Source organism: Megalobrama amblycephala, linkage group LG17 (assembly GCF_018812025.1).
Source record: "Megalobrama amblycephala isolate DHTTF-2021 linkage group LG17, ASM1881202v1, whole genome shotgun sequence".
Taxonomy (NCBI): Eukaryota; Metazoa; Chordata; class Actinopteri; order Cypriniformes; family Xenocyprididae; genus Megalobrama; species Megalobrama amblycephala.
The window spans coordinates 18,414,712-18,429,788 of record NC_063060.1 but is presented as its reverse complement, the minus strand read 5'-3'; the positions used below and the strand labels follow the sequence as shown (position 1 = coordinate 18,429,788).

The window sequence follows — 15,077 nt, the reverse complement described above, 5'->3', positions numbered from 1 at the left end:
TTCGAAGGTCTTTTAAACAAATGAGATTTACATAAGAAGGAGGAAACAAGGGTGTTTGAAACTCACTGTATGTCATTTCCATGTACTGAACTCTTGTTATTCAACTATGCCAAGGTAAATTCAATTTTCAATTCTATGGCACCTTTAAGTACTATTGATTTATTTACTACTACTACAATAATTTGGGGTGTCAAAATGTTTTTTCTGTTGACCTGTTTTCTAACACATTGCCTTGCATGTCTCCTGACATTTGTTTTTAATAGTTCACTAGCAGCATATAAGCCCCTTTTTCATAAGTCTCATACTATGGTTTCATTTTAATGATAGTGTCCTTAACAACCTCACAACCCTCCTACTGCAGATAGACATAATCGAAGCATGCAATGATATGATTAGTGTGTTTAAAGTAGCTATTATAGTCTGTTTTCCCAACCATTTATTCATTCCGCTTTCCCTTTCAAAACAATGAGCAATTTTCATTCCACAGAAAATCCCAGTCACCTGTAAAGACTGGCAAATGAGAAAACAGTGGCTACAACAAATTCATTTTGATGAAAGGCAGTTCAGCTGGGAAGTATCTATTTTAGCATAATGTGCTGAGCTGTTGTTGCAATTGACCTCGCTGGATCTCTTGTAATTAAAATTCAACAGGTGCTACTGGGCGAGAAAAATTGAATCTATTAGTAAGAGAAAAAAAAAGTCTTCAAAGCTCTCGGCGGGAGTTCTCCTTATGGACTCGGTCTTTGAATAAAGAAGCAATGTGTTAAAGCTTCAATATCAAAACTGCTGCATGCTTCATAATCTTTATTGTGATGTCTTTATTGTCATCAGTGCATTCCAGAGAAAATATCCTTGATTTTATTTACTTTTATTTATTTATTTATTTATTTATTTTCAATTTCACTCAGAGATATGTAATGCTGAAACAAAATAGGGATACACTTTTTTTCTTTTTTCGAAGGTCCATTTCAGGTACTCTACTAATTATATGTAAATTGTCATCTACATGTCAACTAACTCTCATTAGAGCACTAGTAGGCTGTTAGGTTGTTAGGTTTTTAAAAATTAATATTTTTAATGTTTTTGAATTAATTCTCTTATGCTCATTAAGGCTGCATTTATTTAATAATAAATACAGAAAAAAACGATAATATTGTGAAATATTATTACAATTTAAAATTATGGTTTTCTATTTTAATAAACTTTAAAATATAATTTATTTCTGTGATGCAAAGCTGAATTGTCAGCATCAATACTCCAGTCTTCATTGTCACATGATCCTTCAGAAATCATTGTAATATGCTGATTTATTATCAATGTTGGAAACAGTTGTGCTGCTTAATATTATTTTATAACCTGTGATACTTTTTCAGGATTCTTTAATGAATAAAAAGTTAATAAATATCAGCATTTATTTAAAACAGAAATCTTTTCTAACAATATACTACCGTTCAAAAGTTTGTAATTTTTTTTCTTTCTTTTTTTTTGAAAGAAATTAATACTTTTATTTAGCATGGATGTGTTAAATTGATAAAAAGTGATAGTAAAAATGTATATTGTTAGAAAAGATTTATATTTTGAATAAATGCTGTTCTTTTTAACCTTTTATTAATCAATGAATCCTGAAAAAAAGTATCACAGATTCCAAAAAAAACAAAAAAAAAACTGTTTTCAACATTGATAATAACTGAGTATCAGTTCATCATATTAGAATGATTGCTGATGGATCATGTGACACTGAAGACTGGAGTAATAATGCTGAAAATTCAGCTTTGCATCACAGAAATAAATTATATTTTAAAGTATATTAAAATAGAAAACCATAATTTTAACTTGTAATAATATTTCACAATATTATTGTTTTTTCTGTATTTATTATGAAACAAATGCAGCCTTAATGAGCATAAGAGACTTTGTTCAAAAACATTAAAAATAATAATGTTTCTAAACATTTGACCGGTAGTGTAGTTGCAAAGATATTTATACTGTAGTTATTAAAATGTCTGTTGGGGGACCATCAAAATAAAGTGTTAGCAGATACTAAGTAACCAGATAGTCTACTAATACTCTAATGAGAGATAGTTGACATGTTGTTGCAAATTTACTTATAGTTAGTAGAATGTTGAAAGTGCACCATCTAAATAAAATGTTACCTAATATAGATGTGAATGCCTTTTAAAGGGTTAGTTCACCCCAAAAATTAAAATAATGTCATTTATCACTCACCCTCATGTCGTTCTACACCTGTAAGACCTTCGTTCATCTTCGGAACACAAATTAAGATATTTTTAATAAAATCCGATGGCTCAGTGAAGCCTCCATAGACAGCAAGTTAATTTACACTTTCAAAGCACAGAAAGGTACTAAAACATATTTAACACTAGAACCGCCAGGGGTCGCTGTATACCTAAAACTGCCATGTGGGTAAATTTTACCCACGCTCATTACACCTGTTTTTATATGGCTAAAGAACATATTATTTCACTGTCTTCACAAAGAAGTGTCTAGAGTCATGAAATGATTGTCTAGTCATCAACTATATTGTTGTCCTGTTGTTTTATGTTCAAGGCTTTTTTTTTATGCAGGCTACATAATCACTTTTCATAACGGTCAAGCTAAACAAGTCTGCACTGACAACGAGAATTAGAGGGAAGTAAATACATATTTGGGTGGTGTAATATTATAATTAATCATATATTAAGATAACGTCTCGGTTACAAAGGTAACCCTCGTTCCCTGAAGGAGGGAACGGAGACGTACGTCGGAAAGACCAACGAATAGGAATCTCGCTAGAGAGGCCAATCTACTTCGAGTGTAACTAAAACGAGCCAATGCACATTGGCATGCAATCATATGCATCAGCTGCTCGCCTCGCAGCGCGGGTATATAATGAGCAGTAGGTGCGTTGCATCTTCAGGTTTTCGCTGAGGAGCCGAACCGGATAGGCAGCAGCATCAGCGGGGTACAGCGACTGTGGCGACGGGACGTACGTCTCCGTTCCCTCCTTCAGGGAACGAGGGTTACCTTTGTAACCGAGACGTTCCCATTCAGTCGGACACGTTCGACGTACGTCGGACAGACCGACGAATAGGAATCCCTACCAAAGCGCCACAGGAGCTGCCCCCTTCCAGCACTCTGTTGTAAGCCACCTGAACCCCCTTGCCTGAGGATGGTGGGACAGGGCTAACACAGAGAGAGTCGATCACTGCTGTTCCTCAAAACCCATTCAGTGAGACTATTGGATAACGCTGGGAAAGCGTACCCTTTCGCTGGGAAAGGAACGCTGCGGAAGCCACATCCTTCCCCGAAGGAGTTATGTGGAGAAGTACATATGGACTAACCCTGTAGGGCTGTGCTACATATGGAAGAGCTGGGGTGACTCCAACCCGATGAAGGGTAGGTTCTCCCAGAGGGAAAGACACGGGTTTCGTTTAGGAGCAACCGTGGAACCAACCATATGGGATCCCCGTAGGGTCACACATATGGAACCCAGCCTAAACCCGGTTCTCAAGGATACAACGGAGTATAGGCCTGGCGCCAGACGCTCCGCCACGTCGGCTGCCGAAGGGATATCAGAGGACTCGACAGGGTCTGCCTTGTAGGGACTCTCTGGAGAAAAGAAGCGCATGTAGCGCAGCAAGCCGACACTAAGCCGGGGCCTCTCCGTGCCTCTGACCTGTGGCGAGAACACGGGAGGAGACCGGCTCGACACGAAGGCTAAAGTATCTAGCGAACGTGTAGGTGTCGCCCAGCCCGCAGCTCTACAAATGTCTGTCAGCGAGGCGCCACGAGCCAGCGCCCAGGAGGATGCGACACCTCTCGTAGAGTGAGCATGCAACCTGAGCGGGCAGGGCACGCGCTGAGCTTGGTAAGCCAGGGCGATGGCATCCACTATCCAGTGGGCCATCCTCTGCTTGGAGACAGCCTTTCCCTTCTGCTGGCCTCCATAACAGACAAAGAGCTGGTCTGAGGTCCTGAGGCTTTGGGTTCTGTCTATGTACTGTCGCAAAGCGCGAACTGGACAGAGCAAAGCCAGGGCTGGGTCTGCCTCCTCCGAGGGCAGCGCTTGCAGGCTCACCACCTGGTCCCTGAAGGGAGTGGTAGGAACCTTGGGCACATAGCCAGGCCGGGGTCTTAGTACCACGTGGCTATCACCCGGCCCGAACTCCAGGCACGATACGTCGACCGAAAATGACTGCAGGTCCCCTACCCTCTTGATGGACGCCAATGCAACCAGCAGCAAAGTCTCATAGACAGAATCTTTAAGTCTGCCGATTGCAAAGGCTCAAAGGGAGCAATCTGAAGTGCCTTAGCACCAGAGTGAGGTCCCAAGAGGGTATGGAGGGGGGACGAGGAGGATTTAACCGTCTCGCCCCCTAAGGAACCTGACGACCAGGTCGTGCTGACCAACAGATTTGCCATCTATGTGGTCGTGGTAAGCGGAGATAGCAGCAGTATGGACTTTGAGGGTGGAGGGGGACAGCCTACGCTCCAACCCTTGCTGCAAGAAGGAAAGCACGACTCCGATCGAGCATCCTCGGGGGTCTTCTCGGCAAGAAGCACGTAAGCACGTCTCGTAGACAGTGCAAGTTCCGAAGTGATGGTGTTAAGTACCTCAGGGGGTAAGTCACCTAGAACCTCCGCGTCCCGTCCAGGGACCAGACATGGAGTTTCCAGAGGTCTGGATGCGGGTGCCAAAGAGTGCCCCGTCTCTGAGAAGAAGGTCCTTCCTCAGAGGAATGGGCCAGGGAGGGCTGTTGCAAGGAGTGAAAGTTCTGGGAACCAGGTCTGGTCGGGCCAATAGGGCGCAACTAAGAGGACCTGCTCCTCGTCCTCCCTGACTTTGCACAGGGTCTGTGCAAGTAGGCTCACTGGGGGAAACGCATATTTGCGAAGGCCCCGGGGCCAGCTGAGTGCCAGTGCGTCTGTCCCGAGTGTTCCCTCGGACAGGGGGTAAAACAACTGGCAGTGGGAGGTTTCCGGTGAGGCAAACAGGTCTACCTGAGCCTCTCCAAACTCTCTCCAGATCAGCTGGACCACCTGGGGGTGGAGTCGCCACTCTCCTGGCAGCTCAGCTCGTGATAGCTCGTCGGCCACATGGCTGAGCACACCAGGACAAGAATGGCATGAAGCGACCTCAGACGCTTCTGACTCCAGAGGAGGAGATGGCGGGCGAGTTGCGACATGCGACGGGAGCGTAGACCACCTTGATGGTTGATGTACGCAACGGTCGCAGTGTTGTCCGTATGGACCAGTACATGCTTGCCCCGTAGCGGCCCTTTGAGGCGGCTCAGAGCAAGACGTACTGCTAGCAACTCGAGGCAATTGATGTGCCAATGCAGATGGGGTCCCATCCAAACCCCTGACACTGCATGCCCGTTGTACGTGGCACCCCAGCCGGTGGCAGGAGCATCTGTGAATACCACAGCATGCCGGGACACTTGTTCTAGGGGCACTCCTGCCCGGAGAAACAAAGGGTCCGACCACGGACTGAAGGCTTGGCGGCACTCCTGAGTGATTAGCACCCGGAACGTGCCGCGTTGCCACGCCCATCTCGGGACTCGGCCGTGAAGCCAGTGTTGAAGCAGTCTCATATGAAGCAGACCAAGCGGGGTTACTGCCGCCGCGGCCGCCATATGCCCCAGGAGCCTCTGAAAGAATTTCAGTGGGACCGCTGTCCTGCCATTGAACGTATTCAGGCAGTTCAACACCGACTGAGCACGTTCCTCTGTGAGGCATGCTATCTGTTCGACCGAATCCAGCTCCATACCGAGAAAAGAGATCCTCTGCACAGGGGAGAGTTTGCTCTTTTCCCAGTTGACCTGAAGACCCAACTGGCTGAGGTGTCTGAGCACCAAATCCTTGTGTTCGCACAACTAACCCCGGGACTGTGCTAGAATTAGCCAGTCGTCGAGGTAGTTGAGAATGCGAACACCCTGTTCTCTCATGGGAACAAGGGCTCCCCCTACGACTTTCGTAAAGACGCGGGGAGACAGGGCCAGCCCGAAGGGTAGGACTCTGTACTGATATGCTCGACCTTCGAACGCAAAGCGCAGGAATGGCCTGTGTCGCGGAAGAAACGAGACATGGAAGTACGCGTCCTTCAGGTCGATCGCTGCAAACCAATCTCGGGGACGGATGCACTCAAAAATGCGCTTCTGCGTCAGCATTTTGAATGGTAGCTTGTACAGGCTCCGATTCAAAACTCGCAGGTCCAAGATCGGTCGTAACCCACCGCTCTTTTTGGGTACAATGAAGTAGGGACTGTAGAACCCTGACCTCATATCGGCTGGAGGGGCCGGCTCTATCGCGTCCTCCGCCAGTAGGACTGCGATCTCCGCACGCAAGACAGGGGCAACGACATCTTTCACTGTAGTGAAGAGGACGTCCCTGAACTTGGGGGGATGCCGGGCGAACTGAATCGCATAGCCGAGCCTGATGGTCCGAATGAGCCAGCGAGACGGACTGGGGAGCACTAACCAGGCTCGCAGAGACCGTATAAGCGGGACCAAAGGGACCACCGGCGTACCCGCAGCGGGGCAGCGAGGTGGAACACAGGGACGCGGCTCGGGGGGGCTCTCTTTGTGAGGCGGCCCGAAGCGGCGTCACAGTGTGCTAGGCAACACTTACCTGGTTCCACGGATGGACAGAGGGAGCAGTCGAGGCTTTGGCTGCCCGCTGCTCGCTGCTGTCCGCTGGCGACAGAAGAGGGGGATGAGAGTGGTGAGGTTTTTCTCCTCCCACTGCTCTCCAAACCCTCTTCAGACCTGGAAATCACTCTTGGGTCAGTGGCGGAACAGAAACAAACCCAATAAAAGGATTTACCACCTGGCCCTCCTCCAGGGGTGGAAGAGCAGCCCCACCCATCTCTGGGTCACCCGTCTCAGGGGTGATTCTCACCAACCACTTAAACAGCTGCAGAGACGGGAGGCGTCATCTCCCCGCAATGGACACAGCAGAGCCTGCTGGGCCAGAGTTTCTTGCAGGGGACGACACTCTTGGCGACGAGCAGACCGAGGGGCGGCCCAAGAGGAACTCAATGGTTTGTCATGGGAAGCTCCCCGATCCGCTACTAACTGAGGAGAACCGCTGGGCTCAGTCCTCGACAGTGTCACCGAAAAGGCCACCTCGTAAGATGGGAGCATTGAGAAAGCATTTAGCTTGACAACCTCTCGCACCTCACAAGGTAAGCCAGGGGGCACTTCTGGACCACTGAGGTGGACATCGTCTGGCTGAGGGCCTGCGCCGTGACTTTGATCACGGTTAGTCAACAAGCGCAGCTCAACCCCAGCACAGAATTACCCTCATGCAAAAAGAGTGCCTTGGCCTCACATGCAGGGTGGGTGTGGTCTGTGTACAGCCACCCCAACCAAGAGGGTAGTGAGAGAGGAAAAACTTATGCAGATTTTGGCACTTTTGGCATTCCATATTTATGGCACCAACATACCCCCATTCTGCCAAGTTTTCCATGCACATCTGGAAGACCCAGGAAAGCATGGCTGTAAACTCAGAATCTGAGTCAGCATAAGCACACACCATTACAGTGGGCAGCGTCACCCTCATTTCCAGAGCATAACAGCACTCTCTCCGATGCTGCAATCGACGTCTGTCCCTCAGCTGGAGCTCTGAATGAAATGCTAGGTTCCCCTATGAGAAGGACCAGCAATCCAATCCAGAAACTGCACAGCTTGCAATGCGCTAGAGAGGGAGGGGCCCTAGGGGGTTGGTTCCCCAAAGGAACCCCTCAACCTCATGTCACCCAAGCCATATCAGCAAAGTAGACCTCTTCTGGTGCACCAGAGAGGGCGCTACAATGGAGATTATGCAAGGGAACCGCGCATCTAGAGCGCCGAGCGAGCGCTAGGTTGCCGTGACAACCCGCGCTGCAGCCGGCAGCTCGACGGCACACGACACACAGAGGAGCGAGAGGTTTGCTCTCGCTGATCTCCACGGTCTTCCCAGAGTGTCGGGCAGACCCGCGGCTGTGCTTTTACACACAAGCGGCAGCTGGCCAACAACAGAGGGGACTCAAGCTTCCCAGAGAAAGAAGAGTCACGACCGGCGTGTCGACGTGATCATGTTCTCATATGAAAACATGAAACACCCACGAACATCATTTCAACACGCGCCCAGACATGTGAAACAGTGATCGTGGCCGTCAGTGAGGACAGGAACGACCGCATCCAGAAACACAAGTAGGATGTCATCTTTAAAAAGACGCGAATCTACTTGTGTAAGCTCTTTCAGGGACTTTACTCTTTTAAAAGTGCTGAAGCACGCAGGGGAACGGCCGCCACAACACAGACAGGGATTGTGTGCAGCCTGTCGTGTGCTCTCTCTCTCTTTGAAGGCGCTCACTCTTACCAGCCGTAAAAACGGCTTTTCAGCGCTCAAAAGCGCACCGTACCGGCCGTGAGAACAGCCTTCCGACGCTGTCAAAACAGCTATTTGCTCAAAAACGGCAAACGAAACAAAAACAGAAAAAGAGAGGACTTCAACCCCGCTGCTGTGCTGTTCGCCTGCACTCGGAAAAAAAGAGAAGTTCAACCAAAAAGCTTGACTCGTCTTCTAACAGACACTCGCTTGCAGAGAACAGGAACAAACACTGTTCGGCTCCGAAGCGAAAAGCTGAAGATGCAACGCACCTGCTGCTCATTATATACCCGCGCTGCGAGGCGAGCAGCTGATGCATATGATTGCATGCCAATGTGCATTGGCTCGTTTTAGTTACACTCGAAGTTGATTGGCCTCTCTAGCGAGATTCCTATTCGTCGGTCTGTCCGACGTACGTCGAACGTGACCGACTGAATGGGAACCCATGTTATTTAAATTACTAAAATAGCCTATAGACAATAATGAACAATAATAATTCAACACACTGCATAGGATGTATGATGTGATGACAAATTCAAGCGCGCAGCTTCACCTTAATTATTTACATCCAAAGTTTATTGATGCTCACCCTCTGTAACTATTGTAACAATCCTGTCCTGAAGAACAGACTCAGTCTAATTTTTCTCGGAGGCTCTGGATAGCTGTCATGAGCTGTCAGATGCTGAGTTGACCCAGGACGCGTCACTGATCTCACCACCATCAGACTCAGGGGCGGATCTAGAAAATTATTTATAGGGTGGCAAAGGGGTGGCATGAGGTCTATGAGGGGTGGCAACATCTAAGCAAGTGCCCATGCATAGTTTTTGGAGATTTATGGCCTGACATACACAATTGTGTTGACAAACATTGCATTACCAAAATAAATAAGATTTCAATATCCATCATGGCACCAAGTAAAGGCACTATATGAAAAACATCAACAGATTTAAAATGAGTCTGACCTTGTATCACTAAAGGAGATGAGCAGTTTTATTAATATTACACAGGTTACTTCGATGGCATAAATCACATGTTTTAGTGCAAGTTAAAGAACAACAAAAACTTGTTTTTTGCAAACAAGCTTTGAGTTTCTGTTGTTAACAGAGGTGGGAATGTCTGTGTGTGTTCACCCAGAACAGCCTATCAACTACATACTCTAGCAACACCCCAGCAATTGCATAGCAAGAGCCTAGCAACCACCCAGAATCTCCTAGCAACCACCTAGCAACACTTTAGCAATCACCCAGAACATCTATATTCTGGCCTAACCGACCAGTTTTTACGTTTTTTAAACAAGACTTTAAGTCGGCTTTATGACAAGCCAACATAAATTTGTCTTGTCATTTCAATCTAGTTGAAATGAAACAATTCAATATTTTCTCACAACTATAAACACAATCACAAAACTATGCACCAACTTGTACACACTTCAGACTTCCAGGTCAAAATAAAATGCTTTAGTCAAAAACTTATTCTTGTCTGACAAAATCAAACTTTGGCCTCAGATGACACACAAAACTTAGATACACAGACTACTGCACTGCCCAGTGAACACTAGTGAGATCAATTTATATAACACTGTAACAAAAATACCTCTTACTGAGATTCAGGAATTATTTTGCAGCTCACTGTCTACTACACTATACAAAAACTAATTTACAGATACAGTAAAATACAGCAATGATTTTTTTTTCTTTCTTTTTTTCATTTTACTATTGTAAAGTGATCTGGCATTAGATATGTATGAACTTGGTATGCACCACAATACAGTATACTGTCAATTACAGTAAAACTAAATTCAGCATCCTCTGCACATTTGGCCAAATTTTATTACAGTATATAGTGTATTGGTTTTCTGACACAAGACAGTCATTTCTCAGTTCTGCAAAATACAGTATAACAAATGGCTACAGAGAAAGTTGACAATCACAAGTTTGAGGGTGTACAACGTACTACAGTTTACTGTACATAGTGAAATCTCCCTCATCTAAAGTGCTGGTACTGTGTAAGTTTAAAACCCCTGTAAATATTTTATTCAGCTCTCTCTCAGATTTTGACTGGTGTATCATCAGTTTTGCTACCTAATGTAGTCATTGTTAAACGTTTTGAGAAAACTGAACGAATGGTTTGGGAAACTGGGCCAACTGAATCACTTCTAATTTGTTAGCAATCGAGAAAAGCTAAAATACATTTAGATTCTTACCTAACTAGTTTCTGTGATCGGCATCTTCTTATTGATTTCATGTTACCGTTTCGTCGGATGGCAAAAAGACCTTTATCCATGACGAAAGTGGAGCGGGCGGGCGGTGAAAATTACGAAAAATTCGAGGACTTCTGAGTTAGCTGAGAAGCAGTAATTTTCTGATTCACGAACAATGGAAAACAATTCGTAAGTGAACTTGGCTGCGCTGTGTTTTTGACTCCCAAAGAACCGGTTCATAAGAGTCATTTGTTAATGAAGCTGACTACATTGGGTGCGCTGCGTGCAATTGTCATGCAGCTTATTGAAAGACGTGTTTTCTTGCCATTATTTTGCAATACGCTGTTTTTTTTTATGTCATCACATTGAAGCGCCACTGCTGAAAAGCAGTAGTACTTGAAACACTGCTAACATTTATATTTTATTCTCTGATAATTTTGGGGTGGCAGATGGGGTGGCAAAGCTTTTTCTTAGGGTGGCAGTTGCCACCCCATGCCACCCCGGTAGATCCGCCCCTGATCAGACTCTCCGTCACTCATGGCATTTAGGGCTTCTACCTCTTCGGCATCCATAAATTGCTGGCTTTTACTCATTGTGACTTTATTTATGAACCAATGACCGCTAATTCAGTAAGTGAAAGGCATCGCCTAGCAATGTACAATGTTTAAACATAAGGGGACGCGAAAATGAAAGCACAAAAATACAGGCATTATATAGCGGGTAAATTTGACTCGCACGGCGCTTATAGGTATAAATGCCCCGTTTTTTTATCTGGTTTTATCTAAACAATTTTTAACACCAAGGGATTGTAAATTCCACAATTTTAGTAAAAGTCAATGAGTGGGGGAATTGAATGTTTTATTGAAAATAAAACATTCTAGTGTTAAAACATTCTAGTGTTAAAACCTTGATATTATAAAGCGACGAGAATACTTTTTGTGCCCCCCCCCCCAAAAAAAAAAAAAAAAGACTTTTCAACAATATCTAGTGACGGCCGATTTCAAAACACTGCTTTGATTCTTTTGTTTCGAATCAGTGATTCGGATTGAGTGTCAAACTGCTGAAATAACGTGACTTTGGCACTGATTCGAAGATCTTACTGGTGTGGAACGACATGAGAGTAGCCTAAGTAATAAATGACATTATTTTCATTTTTGGGTGAACTAACCCTTTAAAATATAGGCTATTGAAAATGGCACTTTAAAGTACAATTTATTGTCATGGAATAACAAAATAACACTTTCTTCCATTCACCTTCTTTTTTTTTTTTTTTATTTTAGATCAGAAGGCTACAGGAAGGTCCCATACCACTACTATGAAGCAGGAAGTCGTGACGAATGTGCCGAATACCTCTTGCATGAGAGTGCCCCTTATGGCGGGCACCGTTTCATCACAGAGAAGGCAGTTTTTGCAAAGTGGGCAAAGACGCACCCCATCAAGTTTTTCAGTCCGGAATGGCACCTGTCATGACCAAGACTCCCATTCTTTCAGAATATTCCTTAACGCTACGGTCCTGTTGGCTCGTTCCCTCTCCATCTTAAAGTAACACACATGAAACTTGTCATGTAGTGGCTAAATGAATCATTCCGAATGTGATTTCAAACAGCTGTCCAAGTGAAGTAAGTACCCCTTCGTGACCATGAGGACAGCTCTCTAATGAAACTGGTGTGATCAAATAGTGGATTTTGCATGTTGTACTCATCTGGACAATCAAGTAGTATATATTTCTTTTAGAGCACATACACTTATTGCAGAAAGGATGGGCTACAGTAGAATGTAATGCCCTTGTTTTATCTTTTATCCCCTTATATTAGGGCTGGCCAATATACCAAATTATATATAAATATATATTTCACTTCTTGCACTATTTTTTTAATCTAACTGAAGTAATGGCTGTAGTTTGATTCAAACGATTAGTGCAATAAGTAAAATACAGTAAAAATCTGTGGGGAAAAAAAAAGTTTTTCACCAAATAAACCCAAGGAAGAACAATATTTAATTAATTTAATAATTTATCTAAAACTAAAGCAACATAGTAAAATAAATAAAAAAATGAAACATGCCATGGAGACTTCTGTGCAAATAGCAGAATCAAAATTTTGAATCAGGTGATTCACAGAAATTAATTGAACATATGAACTCTAATGAAGTTTTTGCTATTAAAGTCTAAATCAGATATGCTATTAAAGGGCCATGAAACCCCTTGTTTCAGCAGCAGTCAGTTCTCACCACAGTTTTGAAAAATGCTACAAAAGTGGGCGTGGTTAAGCTGCGGAGTGGAGGGGGATGAGGGAAGACCATAGACTGTAAAAAAATATGTCCGTGACGTCACCCGTTTCTGAAGAGCATTTTTGAAACCTAAAGCTAGCCATTGCCATCTTGGCATCGCATCACCGCGCGTAACTCCCAGATAACAGAAAATGGGCAAAGAGGTGGGATGTGGGTGGAGCTGAGGTGACGTGACAGCAGCAGACAAACAGCTAGTGGTGACAGCAACGGCAACCCACCTGTCACTCAACTGGCTGCGCCCTTAATTATCCAGAACTTTAAGGCTTAATATAATTTAAACAGATGCGTTATAAAAAAATTCACCCTCCTCACAATTGTCATGAAGGGCAAAATTAGCTATATAGACCAAAACCACAATTTGTACCAGACTGTAAATATGTTTTTATTTTCTGCTGTAAAGTTGGGAATTTTAACATGGAGCTCAGTGAGATTCTGCTCTCTTTTGAAGCCTGTCCCTAGAGGCCAGTCGATGAATTGCAGTTTAAGTCACTTCCGTATTGGCTTCAAGAGAAACAGGGGGAGGTTGCCGCTTGGGGAAAACTGACAACACATCAACGGCTTCTTATTCAGACAGTTTTATTTCGCTTTCATTAAAAGCATCAAAGCTTCCCACAAATGCACACTGCAAATTACCATTACATGCAACACAATATACACATGGTTTTTGCTTTAATTTAATGCACAAATAAATGCACAGCCATTCGCAATTTGCTCTCTACATCGAATACATATGAAGACTTCAGATGCAAAAGCCTCTAAGTGCCGTCTGAAATTTTCTTATAAAATGAGCATTTTTAGCTTGTATGTTTATGTTCAGTTATTTTACTTTAATGGCAATGAAAAGGACCTATTAATTGCTATTAAAGTGAAATTACTGAACTGAAACATACGAGCTTGATAAAAATGCTCATTTTACAAGAAAATTTCAGACGGCAATTAGAGGCTTTTGCATCTGAAGTCTTCATATATGAACACGCTGTTGAATCTTTGAAAACTTTTGAGACTTATTTTACTGCGTTTTTATAAGCCGTTTGATTGGCTAAAGAGCCGTAAAGACTGGTTACACTCACAGTGTGGATGAATCGCGTTTGTGTCAAAGACACAGATATTGAAGAGAACTTGTGCGACGCAGAAACTTTTACAAAGCAAAAACAAACACTCGTTTTTGATCCATGAATGCATTGCTCGCTTATTGTATGCGATCTGAAATCAACGCTTGCTGTCACGAATAATTAAGCGCGTACTGTCATGAATTAATCAACGCGTCTTCTCATAGGATAAGGACACTCAGTCTCATGAATAATTATCAGACACCGATGAGTCATCACCCTACTATAGTGCGAGAAAACGTTACATCTTGTGACGTTGGCACAAAGGCGAATTTAAACCCGGAAGTTGAAAATAGCGCAAAAAGGTTTAAAATTAACATTGACTGTTGTTCAACACACATAACTCTGTTAAAATCTCAGAAAATTTGGTTTCGAGTTTCATGACCCTTTAAAACATTTCTGTTTATTTTAAACACTTTCATACTTGAGTATGACAGTGATTAGAAAAAGTAATGGCTAAATTAAAAGCACATTACATTATGATTCACTTTGCCTGCAAAGTCATCATGATCATCATGAATATATTGTGAAAATTTGATATATCTCCCAGCCCTAGTTTCTTATAGACTATTTTCATCTCATAGACAAGCATTAGACTGAAGCCAGTCTTAAGAAAGTTTTTGCCACTGTCAAACATTTTACTTTAGTACAAAACGCACAAAAACAATTAGCCCCAAATCCTAAAATTACTTCCTTTAAACCGCTTAATAGGTCATTCAGGAACTTATTATTTCTGCTTTTATTTACTCCCTGTACAAAAAGAAGTAGAATCCAGATGGTAGTTGATCTGAGACTGTAGTGATATTCTGTTCGGTGCCATGACAAGAAAGCAGCATTGCTTACGATATGTAGGTCTATTGTCTGCAAAAGACATGAGGTACGATTCAGAGTGAGTGAATGTGAATGTCAAGACTGTGCCTGTATGAAGTGTAGCATAAGGTACATTGACTGTGCAACTCAGCAACCTATCCTTCCTTTATGCCTTATTTGCTTATTTAAAAATGACACTCCTGTCCACCACCTGTCAGAATCCTGAATTCCAATGAGATGAAGGTATGCTGTCCCTGTTGTCAGATCAGCAGGTTAATTTGATCATCTACTGTAGC

At 43.6% G+C, this 15,077-nt stretch overlaps 1 protein-coding gene across 1 annotated transcript in view; it reads left to right on the top strand.

Moving 5' to 3' along the window:
* The window catches only part of st6galnac3 (ST6 (alpha-N-acetyl-neuraminyl-2,3-beta-galactosyl-1,3)-N-acetylgalactosaminide alpha-2,6-sialyltransferase 3), a 123,070-nt gene extending 109,437 nt beyond the window's left edge, over nt 1–13,633 (top strand). The window contains exon 5 of the mRNA XM_048163166.1: nt 11,854–13,633. Coding sequence (XP_048019123.1) covers nt 11,854–12,043 — 190 coding nt within the window. The 3' untranslated portion in view covers nt 12,044–13,633. The remainder of the gene's footprint in view (nt 1–11,853) is intronic.
* Nucleotides 13,634–15,077: the final 1,444 nt, after the last annotated feature.